This window comes from Neopsephotus bourkii, unplaced genomic scaffold (genome assembly GCF_033783945.1).
Source record: "Neopsephotus bourkii isolate Nb327-2 ecotype Australia unplaced genomic scaffold, CSIRO-AGI_Nbou_v1 NB_1520, whole genome shotgun sequence".
Taxonomy (NCBI): domain Eukaryota; kingdom Metazoa; phylum Chordata; class Aves; order Psittaciformes; family Psittacidae; genus Neopsephotus; species Neopsephotus bourkii.
Window position 1 is genome coordinate 384,988 of NW_026901996.1, and position 15,316 is coordinate 400,303.

A 15,316-nucleotide genomic window follows, 5' to 3' on the forward strand; every position below is an offset into this window, starting at 1 on the left:
AAGACAAAGAATACGGAAAGGAGCTCTTGGCTGCCCAGGCCAGGCTGAACCTGTCTCAGAGCATCCTTGGCTAATGGTACCTGACAGCAGGGAATGCAGAAGTGTCAATTATCAGACACTGAAAGCACCACCAAGCTTCAGCTAGGGAAAAAAAATAAACATACTTAAGTCATACAATATATATATTCATATATAAACCCACATATGTAAATATTTACACATACATGTATATGTTTCTATACATATATTTCCCAATGCAAATAGTTTAATTTTATTCCCAAGCATAACATTGAGCAATAAAATCACATTCTTTCCTGCACTGGATAATCACGTGTCACTTTAATCCTGGTATCAGGTAAAAGCCTTAAATTATTGATTATTGTCCTTTAACAGAGTATTGTATATATTAATGGTAGGAATAATTTTACAGATTATATAAACCCTCGCTTGATCAGCATAGGATTACTCTCTAAAGGCAATTCTTCAGTATTTTATCCTGGTTAAATTTGAGCGTCCCTATAATTGATTTTACATCCCTTGCTTCAGGCTGCATTTCACTGCTAGTGTTCAATGTATCTTCAAAACTATTTGTTCTGATGTTCAATATAAATATCCTTTTCTTATGCCACTGCTTCACATACCTCATTCTCGGTCCTTACTGGAGAGACAAAAGCTAGACATCTAATTACCCAGGACCCTCTTAGCAGCCAACGGAGAGAAATAAGTAGCTCCAGAGGATGCACAGGTTGTATGTGAAGGTTCCTGTTTTCGACGAGAAATGAGTTGAATCTGGGTCTGAAATATCATCCCCCTCCTTTAAACAGTAATAGATTATTATCTTGTGATTTAATGCCTCAACCTGCAGACATCTGCAAAACAAACACATATTATGACTGAAATTCCAGATTTTTTCCAACATCACTTCTGTTGCATTTCTCTAGAGTATTTCCAGTTCTCTAATATACTTTTAGTACCACAGCAACCTTAAATTATTACAACTCCTAGGGCATACCAGCAAAAGCATATTTAGAAATGTCACCAAACATGAAAAATGTTACTTTGCGTCCATTTTACATTCTAAAATCATATCTAACTTTGCATTTTACGAAGTGTGTGAACTAAGCAAATGTACTTTTTCGGGAAATATGAAGTCCCCATGTTATTTCCTGGACCTGTCTGGTTCTCACACCACCTCTCATCTTCATGTCTGTGAACTTCATTTGTATCTCATTAACTTCTTCCTCTATGCACAAAGTAAAACCACACCGTCTCCTGCAGCCCATGCCAACAGGGAGCTGTTGGAAGTCCTCTTACTGAGGATTCCTCTTTGACTACCCTCATTAGCAGAAGACACCTGTCAATTCAAGAGCAAGTGCTCTGGATGTTTCTGAGCTACATTTCGCATGCATGTTGACCCTGATTTGTCTTTTGTTTCCTACAGATGGTTTAAAAGATGACTGAGTCACTGAGGAGACACCAGGCAACGGGTGTTAGCTGTGGGAAGCAACTCCTTTGCTGTATTTTGACTCATGGGACGTGCACATTAACACACTACCCCTTATTCAAAGTAGGGCTAGTTGATCAGCATAGTCTGAGTTGTGTTTTGACACTATTTCTGCCTTTCCTCATTTGTTATCTAAGAATTCACTTGGCAGCAAGATGTGGCCAGTAACCCCAATGGGTTTAAACTCTCATCAGTACTTCCATGCCAAACTACAAATGAAGGTATTAAGACTGAGCAGATCAGAAATAAAGCACTTTCTAATCAACAGAAATGTGCTTCTTTATTTAATGTCCTATTTTAAATAGCCAACTTTTTATTCTCTTACTAGCAATGGATAAAATGCTTTTATGAGTGGTAAAACTGTAAATGAGGCAATGTGGCTTGATCCTAAAGCAGTGAACTATTGCAGGCCTGGCTTTTAAGCCAAGACATAAAGCTCCTATTAGGCAAAAAAATCATTATCTTTCAAAAAAACAGTGGCGAATACCTGGTCTGGCAGCACAACTTTCTTCTTGATAAGGACTCAACACTGTTAGTAACTAAAGGTCAACATAACCTTAAGGGTCCATAAGACCACACCTTAGCACATACCTCATCTGTCTTCAGAGCCTACAAATATTTACACATTTAATGTTAAGTTTTTAGGGGTTTAGTGACCACAAGTTAATAGTCAAAGGGACTGCTCACATGACTGGAGTTAAGCCTCTGATTATGTGTTTGAACTGTCAGGACTTTGCACATCTTTTGTTCTACTGAAATTGATAAAGGCAGTCTTTTCTGGTGCTTAAGTTAGAAATCCTAAACCTGTTTTCCACTGAATTTTGTCATAAGGACATTTGACTTTTCAAGGCTGGTCAGTGTACATGTGCAGAAGCAGAAACGTCACATACAGTAATTTAAAATGCTGAGATAATCAAAATGAAGATGACTGAAAAATTATAAAGTAGGGAAGTAAACCGAAGACCTCACAGAAGTGAAGGAATTAAATTTACTATTACTGTGAATAAGTCTGTATGACCTTCAGCAGAAAAAGAATATAATATAGGTGATTTTTATTATTGGAGAAAAACATACCAAGTGACTACTCATAAAAATGGCATTTATTTTGGCGCTCATGACCTGTCTATGCTTGCTTTCAGTAAGCAGTTCAGTTACACTACAACTAATGCACATAAACCCCATAGTTTCAAGTTTGCTCAAGTACTGTCCAATAGAAAATTCTGGATTTGTGCAGAGAAATACTTACTTCCACAGCGTATATTTTAGATGAGAAGAAACACTGTTGACACAGCTGAAAGGGTGATGAAAATCAGATACACAAGAGTCAGGTAATTAAATGAGTACAAGAAGGATTTCTCTGTACCCTTTATAACTATGGCAGCCTCTCTGCCTCCAGTTGCTATGTGATAATAACAAAAAATATGTGGCTGTACTAAATACTCATTACCTACAAATTCTGCTTTTCCACAGAATTCTTCATTGAACAAGCCCAGTGCTTAAGGGGAGAAAAAAATACCCCAAAATCTCTTTACTTATCCCTAGCCTAAGATTTTAAAGATTTTTGCCTCGTCACGATAGACACATCAATCCATTATCATTGAAGGAAATTACACATATATTGCAGAACTTTTACATATAACAGAACTGCCAATGCAGTGTCAGGGGACACAAAATGCATTCTTAAACAAAACATTTTCCTAAGTGTTTTTCTCTAGTGTGGATAAGTCAAAAGAAAACAACTCCACAGGATCTTTGTGACTGAGAACTATAAACTAAGAGCTCACATTTCCAGTGCTATTAAACAGTCCCGTGCAAATGTTTATTATTAATTCATAAAACCTAAAAGTAATGTAAAAAACCTGGCTGAGCTGCTACTTTGCTCATTGATTTTCCAGAGGTAAAAAAAGGGAGGGTCTTTAACAACTGGACCATTTTTCAATGATTTAATCATCTGGTTTATTTGACCTTCAGCTTGGTTATATATACCATTTGGCTGATTAATCAAAGATCAAACAGTTAACAATCTAAGACCTGTACTGTACAAACAATTAAATAAATGATCTCAGACTACAATGGAACTGCATCCAATACTTTCCAGAACTGGGTGCTTGTTTAAGACGCAATTTCATCAGTTGACCAGAAACACAAGTGAAAACGGAGAAGTAAAGGAGAGCAAGATGGTAAGTGATAAATTCATGGTGGTCTTTTAGCTGGTAATGCATCAGTCATGCTGGTGGACAATCTACTTTTAACCCTCGATTCTGCAATACAGTGCACATAAGCCTTTTCACCTATAGTTATACAATTTAAAGTGATGATAAAGCTTCTGTAAGACTTTCATAAAATCTGAATTTGAATGAAAGCCCCATTAAAAAAAAAAAAAAAAAAGACTTCCTACTTGGCCACATTCCCCAAATTCAGGTATAATAAATATTTTAAAACAACTTTTCCAGATGATGTAGAAAGACATGATTTTGAGTATATTGGCATTGGAGTAGACCTGACTAGTCTAAAAGAAGCCGATTTTCTTCTTTTTAGCTTGCTAGAACTGTCTATTTCTGCAAGCACTTATTTAATAAAAAGTTGTGAGAAAAAATCCCTTTCCAAAATGTTCAACATAATTTCATAAGAATTAAAACAAGGACTAAAAAATGTCCCAGTAGGTGTTTTGGAGTCAGTCAGTAAACCCAGTCAACCGACTAACCAGCCAACTAAAAACAAAACAAAAAAGGAAGCTCAAGACTTGACTTGAACTTTCTAAGAAAATGCAGAAGCAGAATTACAACATTTTCAGAGCTGAAATGTGAGAATTTTCTAATGATTACTTCTCTTAAGAAGGAAGAAGAAAATCATACACACCTTTGCAAATCAACATAGAGACTACAGTCAGCAATATTAATGAACACAGAAAAGCCTTCTGTCTAACAATGGCAGCTTCATATCATAAAAAAATTTTCATTAAAGCTTTCAAAAAATTATTTATGGAGCAGTAACTTGGGGTTTAAAACACATCAATGTTTCACCATGATTCTGTCTTGAGTAAAAACTCCACAGTATTCCTGTTTGCTTTACAATTGCTCTGCACAAAGACATGGACTACTGCATACACCAGGATAAACACATACAACTGTGTCAGATAGAAAAGGAGCCAAAGAAAGAAAATATTAAAGTACTGTTTCTTCTGGTATCCTTGGAGAAGCTGTGGTGGCAACAATGCTTGTTGTTTCCTGTCTGAAGAAATATTACATATATGGGAACCAGATCTCTAAATATTTACACTGCAAAGACCGTGTTCTTTTGTGTTAACATGAGTGGTAAGATTTTAAAGTTGATTTTAAATGGTAAGATTTTAAAGATTTTTAAGAGTTCATCCAGACACTCTCCCTACCTGGCAGCAAGGGCTGCATCAAGCCCATCTGTGTTTGCTCATTCAGGAGGCATGTATATAGGATATGAAATCCAAGGGGAATTCCTCCATACTGGCAACCCTCCAGTAATCTTCAGTCTCCAGCTGAGGTAATGACGGGACTGGAAGATCGCCTGCCCTGTAGTCATGAGCAAGGGCATGAGCAAGTCATTGTAACCAAGGTGCTGGATCCATGCAGTGATGACACAAGGACCTCTGGTTCCAGCTCATTGATGGATACAGTTCATTAAAAAACAGCAGGTGGACTTGTGTGGACTATTGGGCAATTTCACTTACTGTCCAAAGCTGAAGGTGGTCAATTGTTTTGTGGCTGTATTTTTGAAATATTTAGTGTTTTGTAAATGAGCTATATGATGAAATTTCTTTTCTCACTTTGAACAAAAACTGAGTAACACAATTCATAACAATTATCAATTTCAATGGTTTATGTTTAATTTCATAAACCTTAATGGATGTGAAAAGGAATGAAAGTCTTTGAGAATCCCATTTTCACAATTAGACTAAGGCTTACAAAAAATGAAGAAAAGTGCAAGGATATACCTGATGAAAATGAATAACCAAAGAAAAACAGGTGTAATGGAAATGTTTGCATTTAAAAACAGCATTAAAAACCTATTTTCAAACATGCCACTTCAGATGTGCTTTGTTTAGTCGAGACCATCACTTGGATCATTAACTAAACAGTGACCACACTATGCAGATAAGTTAAAACTCATTTATGTTTCTTTCCTTTTTTCAGTATCTCTTGTCTAAGAAGAGAACTATATGGGCCCAATTTAAAGAACTGCTTCACATGCTGTAATGAGAAGTTTATAGCCCAAAAGACTAGTAACTACTCAAAATTAATATAAGTTAGTGTGGGCAAAAGCAAACATTTAACCAATGACAATACTACTGCTTTCTTTTTCAGGCTTGTTGATGTCTATTATGTGCATGCAACATTTATAGCTCAACCCTTTCTGAGTTACTTTTCCACACATTTTAAAGGTCAGAAACAGATTCATCTGTATCACACTGCTTTAAATGTAGTTGGACTTTGTTCAAACATTCAAAAAATCATCTCTGAGCTGCAACTAATCATAGAAGACTTAATTCCTCAAGGAAATTGTTCTGGGAAAGTTATAAGCAGACATAACAGGAATTTATAATGGAAGTTGGCCTGCAACCTCAGGCTCATCTCAAAAATATTTACACATCTGAGTATCTCATTAAAGACATATATAAAGCCTCAGTGCTGCACCAAGCATCAGGACAGATTGTGGGCAGCTTTGTGATGCTTTCCTGAAATTTGTGAGAGTTACACAAAGGCACCTTCCCACAGGGAACTCACGTTCATGTAGCATGGTTTTCAAGCTGTTCTGATTATCAGTTTTAAAAAGCAACATAGTCTAGCTCTCAGAAAAGGCAGAATCTTATTTAATTACATGTCAATCTTTTCATAGTGTCTGTATGCAGGCAGTGTCCTGGAGCCATGGAAGGAGCAAGAGTTGCAAGTCTATATTTCAGGTACCTGGAGATCTGAGCTGAATGTCTGCATTCCATACATAAAAGGAATTAAGCTGCAAAAGGCGTGATTTTCTCAAATCCACCCTGTGCCCACACCAAGTGAGAAGTAGGTAAGCTAGGTTAACAGGGAGAGGCAAAATGGGAAAGTGAAATTCAGGTATAGGTACCAAATGCTCCCACTGTGTGTGACCTTTAACCCTCACCCTTTTTACAAAATGGAGCTAGATAAACAGCTTTTTTATTACCTCAGTGATTAAACACCACACACCAAACATGGGAGACTCAAATCTCTTCTCTGCCTGAAGGAACTAACATTTACATCTCCCGTAAGAACTCTCTAATGACTCAGCTAAATGATATAATACCTTGGACTCTCACAACTCTTCTCCCATTATAGCCCTAATACTCTTCATGATGTGCTTACATATGCACTGCAGCAAACACCAAGCCCTGATCTTTTTCTCCTGTACCTTGCTGACTGTCCTAACCAGTGAGCTTCACAGTTTAGAGAATCAGCCTGAGGCAGTCATATCCTCTGAGCATTTTACCGACCCATGCAAACCAGACAGTTCAAAGCGGTGATTTGAGACCTCCACTAGCTCAAGGATGTGTGTTTGGAGACAAGGGTGTGCTGCCAGGAGGTGAGATCATGAGCAGCTTTCTGGGCACTGGTGCACACCAGGCTGCTGGAGAAAAACGGGGAGAGAGCATAAACTTGCACCCCTCTGTAAGAAGGTGGGATACCCAACTAATTTTGCTCTGAAAGAGCCCCTGGAGAGGGTCTTGTTGATGGGACAGGTGCCGTAACGCTGATGGTGAGAATGCTGCGTTTGTGCAGCCATGAGATAACCTGCCTACCTGCTGGGCAGCTGCGTGTGTGCGCCAACAGCTGCAAGGGCATGAAGGAAAATCTGGCAATGAGAAGCAGCTCAGTTTGTGACCAGGGAGACCTGGAAAAGCCCTCCCATGGCGGGTGCATCAAGCTTTGCCATTTGGCTCGCCCCACGCGGTCTCTTGCCCTGTGGGATGCTGGCACTGAAACTGTGGGAAGGTCGATAGATTTCACCTCAATTCTATTTAGCAACTTGGAAATACCTTTGAACAGCACCATTTTTAGAGCAGCTCTCAGCTGCTTCTCACTCACACGTGTCCCTTGTGAATGCAGATGAACGATTTCACCTGACCCGCCGGGCGTCGTTGCCGCCGCCACCGGGACCACATCTCCTGCCCTGCCAGCTGCTGGGCGCAGGCAGCGCCGGAGGGTCGGTGATGCGCAGCGGCCATTTCGGGGCGTGAAGAGTCACCCGCCGCGACCCCCGTCGGGGGACGGGGAAACACAAAGGGGAAGACAGCTTCCGAGGGAGGCACCCCCGCTTTCCCCATGCGCGGGGGGAAGGAAGGGGCAGGAATATTCTGGACCGAGGGAGGGGAGGAAGGAGAAGGTGATGAATAACTTGAATAAATCTGCGACGGAGCTGAAGCGAGGGGGAGGGAGGCGGCAGCAGGTCATGTGAGGCACAGTCATGCTGCGGGCCCGAAGGAGAGGCAAAGAGGGGCGGCCGGGGGAAAGGAAAGAAGGACGGAAGTAGGTAGGGAGGAAGAACTGCGCCCGCCCGGCGCCCCCTACCCATCCCGGAGTGCCGCCACGCGGGGATAAACCGCACCCCCCGCCCTCCCTCCACGGGCTCGGCGCCGCTCGGCAATTTCCGCCACGCGAACCGAACCTATTTCCGCCGGCCTCGGCCAGACGGGCTTTATGTCTGCCAGCGGGGCGCGCATGCGCGGCGGCAGCCGCCATCTTACGTTGTCTCTCGGCCGCCCTCCCCTTTAGCGAGCATTCCCCTCCCCCCGCAGCCCGCGCAGCGCCCTCCTCCAGCGCTCCGTGAGGAGACGGGGCCGGGCGGGGGATAGACCCGGCGGCAGGGCGGCCGCGACCGACCCGTGGGCAAGAAAGGACGGGGCAGGCGCACACGCGGGAGGAGGACTGTTCCCAGGCGCGGTGCTGCGGAGGAAGAGCGGGTGCCGCCTGTTATAAAGGGGGAGGAGACGGAGGGGGAAGGAAGAGCGTGCGGAGCGGAGCCTTCTCCAGAGACAGCCAGACACAGAGGGAGGAGAGAGAGAGGCTGCCTGGCTGGCTCCCCCTTCCTCCCTCCCTCCTTTTGATGGACTCTCTTGTCGGGCTGCTGCTGCTTTGCTTTTCTCCTTATTCCGTCTTTTTAATACCCAAAATGATTCAGCTCCATGGCTGCTACTGACGGGGATGTCCCTGCCCGGCTCAGCCTGCCGCTGCCGCTCTCCTGTGCGCCAGTCCTGTACGTATCTGCGCTCTTCTACTACTACTACTACAGCAGTGATGGCGAGGAGCGCCGTCCGCCCCGTTGGGCTGCCCTGAGGGCCTGCCGGCTGCCTTCACCCCGCCGAAGAGAAAGAGGCGGCGGCCCGGTGGCGCCCGCCGCGGGGAGGGCGGTTCTGCCGGCTGCCGGCGAGCCGCGGGGAGGAAGGGGCTCGCCCCCAGGGCCACCGGTATTTCCTCCGGCCCCTGCCCACCCCCGGGAGAGGCGCAGTCGGTGGGCGGGGGGGGTGAGAGGGAGAAAGAAAGTGAATGGCGGAGGATTGAAAGTGTCACATTCAGAGGCGCTAATCTATAGGCGGCGGAGGACCGGTCCTCGCCCCCTCTCTGTCTCTGAGGGGAGGAGGAGGGGAGGGGGTGGTTAGCGGCGGTGCCGAGGCGCCTCAGCCCATGCTCTGCGGGAGCCGGGGGGGGTTTGTGCGTGGTTTCTCTCTGCCCTGCCGTGAGCGCAAAGCTAACTGCGTGTGTGTGTGTGTGTGTATGTGTGTCTGTCTCTCTCCATACCGGGGGATTGCACTCTTAAAATACACCCGATACAATGCACCAGCCTGACTCAGCCGCAGACATTAGTGCTAGGAAGATGGCGCACCCGGCAATGTTTCCTAGAAGGGGTAGCAGCAGTAGCAGCGGCAGCAGCTGCGTTACGGCTCCCACTGCATCAGGTACCGGCGTTGGGAGCGCTGCCCTTTCTGCCGAGGATTATCAGCCACCTTTGCTGGTCCAGCCGCCGCCTCCGTCTCCTGCAGCATCTTCATCAGCGGGTCCACAGCCGACACCCCCTCCTCCACAAAGCCTGAACCTCCTCTCGCAGTCTCAGCTCCAGCCACAGCCTCTTACACAGACCGGAGCTCAAATGAAAAAGAAAAGTGGCTTCCAAATCACCAGTGTGACCCCTGCTCAAATATCAGCTAGTATGAGCTCTAATAACAGCATAGCTGAGGATACAGAAAGCTACGATGATCTGGATGAGTCCCACACTGAAGATCTGTCATCTTCGGAAATCTTGGATGTTTCTTTATCCAGGGCCACTGACTTGGGAGAACCTGAGAGGAGCTCCTCTGAAGAGACTTTAAATAACTTCCAAGAGGCAGAGACTCCTGGAGCTGTTTCTCCAAACCAGCCTCATCTTCCTCAGCAGCATGCTCCTCTGCCTCATCACCCACAGCAGAGTGTTGTGATCAATGGAAGTGTTCACCCCCATCATGTTCATCACCATCACCATCTTCACCACCACCATCATGGACACCACCATCCGTCGCATCCTGGGGTGGGCAGTGCCCCAGTTTCTGGAGGACCACCGCCCAGTCCATCATTTAGAAAACTGTCAACAACTGGAAGCTCTGACAATGTTATATCAATTGCACCAGTTTCTGCTGCATCATCCACTGGTTCCCCGGCATCTGTCGTGTCTAATATCCGCACTACAAGTACTCCTGGCAATTTAGGTGTAAGTCCTGCTACCGGAACTAGTACCTTAAATAATATGGGTAGTGGTAGTTCTAGTGTGGCTAGTGGCGTGATTGGTACTATAAACTTGAGCAACATCACAAGTACTGCTAATGTAAATGCTTTGTCTGGAACTGGCAGCAATGTTAATGTGAATATCTTGAGTGGTGTTGGCAATGGTACGAGTGCTTCCTCTAGTGTCATTAACAATGTTACTAATCCAACTGCAGGAATGGCAGTTGGATCAAGCCAGCAGCAGCCTGCATCTGGCACATCAAGGTTTAGGGTTGTAAAATTAGATTCTAGTTCTGAACCTTTCAAAAAAGGTAGATGGACATGCACTGAATTCTATGATAAAGAAAACACCGTTGCAGTTTCAGAAGGAGTAGCAGTAAACAAAGCAGTAGAGACAATAAAACAAAACCCGCTTGAAGTGACTTCTGAAAGGGAGAGCACCAGTGGGAGTTCTGTTAGCAGCAATGTAAGCACACTGAGTCACTATACAGAAAGTGTGGGAAGTGGAGAAATGGGAGCACCTCCTGTGGTACAGCAGCAAGCATTTCAAGGTGTGGGTCCGCAGCAGATGGATTTTAGCAGTGCTGCTCCTCCGGCAATTCCAGCATCAAGTATACCACAGAGTGTTTCTCAATCACAGCTTGCACAAGTCCAGCTGCATTCTCAAGAAGTAAACTATCCACAGCAGAAGCCAGGGGTCCAGCCTCCTGCACAGGCCAGTCTAACCACTGTTACTGGGGTTCAGCCAGCCCCAGTTAATATACTAGGTGTATCCCCATCTATGGGCCACCAGCAGCCTGGCATTCAAAGTATGGCTCAACAGCAGCTACCGTATTCTCAGCCGGCGCCACCTGTGCAGACTTTGCCAGTTGTGCAGCAGCAGCAGTTGCAGTATGGACAACAGCAGCAGCAGCAGCAGACAGTTCCTACACAGATGGCCACAGGTCATGTTAAGTCGATGAACCAAAACTCTGTGACAGGTTCTGTGCCAGACTACATTCAGCATCAGCAGATCCTTCAGACTCCAGCCCCTGCCATGCAGCCTAGTTCTACAGGAGTAGGAGCAGGGCAACCAGTTCCCGTTGCCCAGGCACAGGGCATGCAGCCTTCAGTACAAGCACATCCAGCTGCTGCCCCAGCTCAGCCTGTTGCACATGCTCCAGCAGCAATACCAGGCGTAGGTACCAGTGGTCAAATGCTGAATGTTGGGCAGCAAGGGAGTGTAGCTGCTGTGGTGCAACCACCATCTGCTGCAAACCAAATTCCACCTCCAGTTATGCCGTCAACGGCTGCTCCTCCATCTTCACAAGTAGTGCAGCCTGTGCAGACAGGAATAATGCAGCAGGGATTACAGGCTAGCGCTTCAGGCCTTCCTCAGCAAATGGTCATTGCTCAGCAGAGCACTTTGTTACCTGTACAGCCACAGGCACAAGGGGTGGAATCTGTCGTCCAAGGGATGACTGGCCAGCAGCTGCCTGCAGTTAGCCCTATACCTTCTGCTAGTACTGTTCCTGCACCAAGTCAAGCTGGTTCAGCTGTGCCTCCTGGCATACCTTCTGCTTCTATAGGTTTGGGACAGCCACAGAACATAACACAAGCTTCGTCTGTGCAGAATGGGAATTTGTCTCAAAGTGTTAGTCAGCCTCCCTTGATATCAACAAGTATAGGTATGCCAGTGGCACAGAGTGTGCCACAGCAGATGCCGGTAAGCTCTACACAGTTCCCCGCACAATCACTAGTTCAGCCCGTTGTAAGCCAAATTGAAGATGGCAGACGCCCTACAGAACCTTCCTTGGTGGGTTTACCTCAAGCTGCCAGTGGTGAGAGTGGTGTTGGAGCATCAGCCGCTTCGGATGGTGGTAGCAGCAACGTGCCATCCTCCGCTTCCCTCTTTCCACTGAAGGTGCTGCCATTGACAACACCTCTTGTAGATGGTGAGGATGAAAGGTAAGACTGCTTGTAACTTTATTAAAGATAGATTGCCTGATAGTTTGTTTTGTACTAACTTTCAGGTCTTGTTACAGCCATTCTGTGAAATGAAGCAGTGTGATGTTTGTGTCTAATTAGAAATATTATTTCTCAGGTCCCAGCGCATGTCGGTATTATATTAAAAGACTTGTTTTTTCTCTTGAGGGGGTGGGTTGTATTGATTATGCTCTGAAACTACTGCGTGGGTAAATTGTGTTTAACAATCTGTGACAGTGTGTGTCTTCCCATTGTATAGAGGAAGACAAAAGAATACTGTGGAATGTGGGTATGATAGTAGTGATTGTAGTTTAGATTGTTTATTATATTGAAATAATATTTATTCTTAGGGTTTTGTTTGTTTTTTTTTTTTTTTTTACAAGCCTGGACTTCATCCTGCTTCGGCTTCTCTTTTTCAAGTATTGCCTTTACTCAGGTTGAACCAGTTGTGAGCCTGTGGTGTATGTAGAAGCCTTCTCTTTGACAGCCAAGCGACGCTTTAGGCAAATGAGTATGGTGGGAAAAGGGAGGTTCAGCCACACTGTTGTGGCTCTTTAAATTGAACTTGGGGCACTTTTGGTCTTGGTGGTTTTGCTTCAAAGTATTCACCCATTGTGAGAGCTGCTCAGGCCTGTGGAGGAGTGGTGAGTCTTTGGTGCACTGGTTCTCTGCAGTCATAGTAAGAAACTGCACATGTTCTCCCACTTGCAGTTTTTCAGATAAATGGCTATTGGCTGGTCCTAGTAAGTAGTATGTGCATGTGAATAGTCTTTATTTCTTTGACAGTGTTTGCAGAGAAGCTATGTCAGCTGTGAAAGGTCCTTGCATGTGCAGGCTGAAGTGATCTGAACGGTGGTTCTAGAGTGCGATTCTTTGGTATTAATTATGTGTGGAAGTTCTTTGCTGTATTGAGGATCTCTTGTGACTCACATTTACAAATGGACAGCAGTACTGTGGTGGAGGAAAAGGTGATAGCAGTGGGAGGTGAAGTGTTTCTTAATGCTATATGTTAAATCAGGGGTGACCAAATTTTATTAAAAAAAACCAAACCAAAACAGGTGGCTGGAAGAGGCTTGATTCTTACTGTTGAAAATACTAATTCTATCAGCAGTCTCTGATTATGTTGATCATGAGGTGTTGACTGCCTTAGTGGCTTTCATCATGTCTTTCTGAGATGCCAGAGAGCTATAATGAGTAGCAGCTTGTCTTCCAGAAGTGCTAGAAGACAAGTCCCAACACAGTTTCATTCTGATTGTTTTTTAGTCAATAAGTACATGAAGGTGGTAGAAGACAGATTGAGGTGTTAAAGCCCACAGTATCACCAGTATGCTACTAGCAGTGAATTTTTTCAAATGTTTTTTCATTTTCCTTCCTTTGATCTTTCTACAGCAGGACATTAATTCTGCTCTTCATGTGTCCAGTTTGTGTTTGGTGGTGTTTTGTGTGTTGCTGTTTTTTTCTAACCAAGCATCCAACCAAAGCTCCTTAAGCTTTCAGGGTTGAGTAAGAGGATCATAAGCTCATTGATACTCATTGTTTTGGAAGATGACATCTAGCATGTGACTGTACCCTGATTTTAAGAGCATATGTTAGCTGTTTGTCATGATTGGTAGTTTTTCCAGAATACTTAAATCCCGAAGGGTAACAATAGCCAGAAATACCTTCTTCCTCTGTTATTTAGCTAGCCAAAGATCATATCCTTTCTTCTCTTATGCACGTTGTGTCTTTGTTCAATCTGTCATCTCCAGGTAGACTACACTTTTGTTTAGCTGCTGTTGGAAAATCATTTAGATTCTTTACACAGAGCAGGATATGACTCTATTAAATGTAGACTAAAAATAATTGTGGGTTTTTTGCATGGCAGTAGTGGTCAGGTCACTTGCACACAATCAGATAATTTACAGCAGCAGTCCTCCCTGTATATGTGTAACATTAAAAACTTGGTGCCATTGCTTCTGTTTCCTGTTCCATGGGATGACAGGGCGAGGTATTAACTATATTGTGATCTTGACTGGAATTTGTTTTGGTTGGGAGCTTAGACCTCATTGCTCATGAAAGGTAGTGCAAGCTACGCTGTTCTGCTTGGCCTCTAGTTTCTCTGGCCACTGGATTTCTCTAACTGGAGTTCTCTAGAAATTTTTTTCTTTGTTAGATTATTCCCTCTTCTACAGGAGATAAAGAGTAGTGTATTGTTAAAGTACATGAACATTTAAGAAGCAGGTATACTGTAAACATTTAGAATCCTAATTTCTCTGTCTCATGTGCATACACATATATACATCACTGAAGATTTATATCAATACATCCCCAGTGATTATAAACCTGGCAAGGGAGAAGGTAGAAGAAGTAAGTGATGACATAAATGGGCCAGTGAAGAAGCTGTGAAATTCCATATAGTGTGCCTTTGAAAAAACAGCTGACCCATGTGATGCCTTGTTTAGATTAACTCCCAGCTTTCCTTAAACCTGTATATAATTGTGTTTAAAGATGTGCCAGTATCTTTAAGACTTTAGCCCTGTTCAGTTTTTTGAACACCATTTGCAGCTCTTTCTATGCCTGTTATCAGGGCATATCAGCCTTTTAAATATGGGCAGTGTGGCGTGTATCCTCTTTGAAAGCTGTAACCTTTATTTCCCCTGTATGAATGATACCTTTAATATCTCTGTATTTCAAGTTATGGTAAAGATTAACAAAAAAGGAGCTGCTTGGCAGAATGCTGTATGGAAAATTAATACAAACTTTATTAAAGGGAGGATACAAATAGTACTGTTAGTTTCTGTATTTAAAAAACAAAGCATTCAACCCAACAAAAAATCAAATGCAAAGAAAACCACCACCCCTAGTTCTCCTGACTAGTCTGTCGTCGGCTTGTGTGGTATGACATAAATATTTGTATGTTTGTGGATTCATCCTCTTCTAATATTTCCATCTGCAAAAATGTAGGTCACTTTCTATTTTGTTAGCTTGAATCATGGTATGGGCTCATTTTAGTGAGTGATTTTCATATAGTTTCTTGGTTTTGCATTAGCTACCTTGATTTATTAGTTCAGTTATTAAATCCTGTCAGTTTTAGATACGGTCTTTTGAGCTTAGTATTTCATCT

At 43.6% G+C, this 15,316-nt stretch overlaps 1 protein-coding gene and 1 long non-coding RNA gene across 8 annotated transcripts in view; both read left to right on the top strand.

Annotated features, from left to right (window-relative positions):
• The first annotated feature begins 5,152 nt into the window (after positions 1-5,152).
• Positions 5,153-6,711, top strand: LOC133221197 (uncharacterized). The gene is made up of 2 exons (XR_009727926.1): positions 5,153-5,222; positions 5,842-6,711. It is a non-coding gene; the product is annotated as an uncharacterized LOC133221197 (long non-coding RNA).
• A 1,470-nt stretch (positions 6,712-8,181) lies between these two features.
• Positions 8,182-15,316, top strand: part of TSC22D1 (TSC22 domain family member 1) — a 94,441-nt gene continuing 87,306 nt past the window's right edge. For 3 of the 7 annotated variants that reach the window (XR_009727932.1, XR_009727933.1, XM_061369911.1), the window contains exon 1: positions 8,769-12,195. Coding sequence is in view for 5 of the 7 variants with exons in the window: in XM_061369911.1 (XP_061225895.1) it covers positions 9,326-12,195 (2,870 nt within the window). In the remaining 2 variants the exon portion in view is untranslated. The other 4 variants (XM_061369909.1, XM_061369907.1, XM_061369912.1 and 1 more) reach the window with 4 other exon arrangements.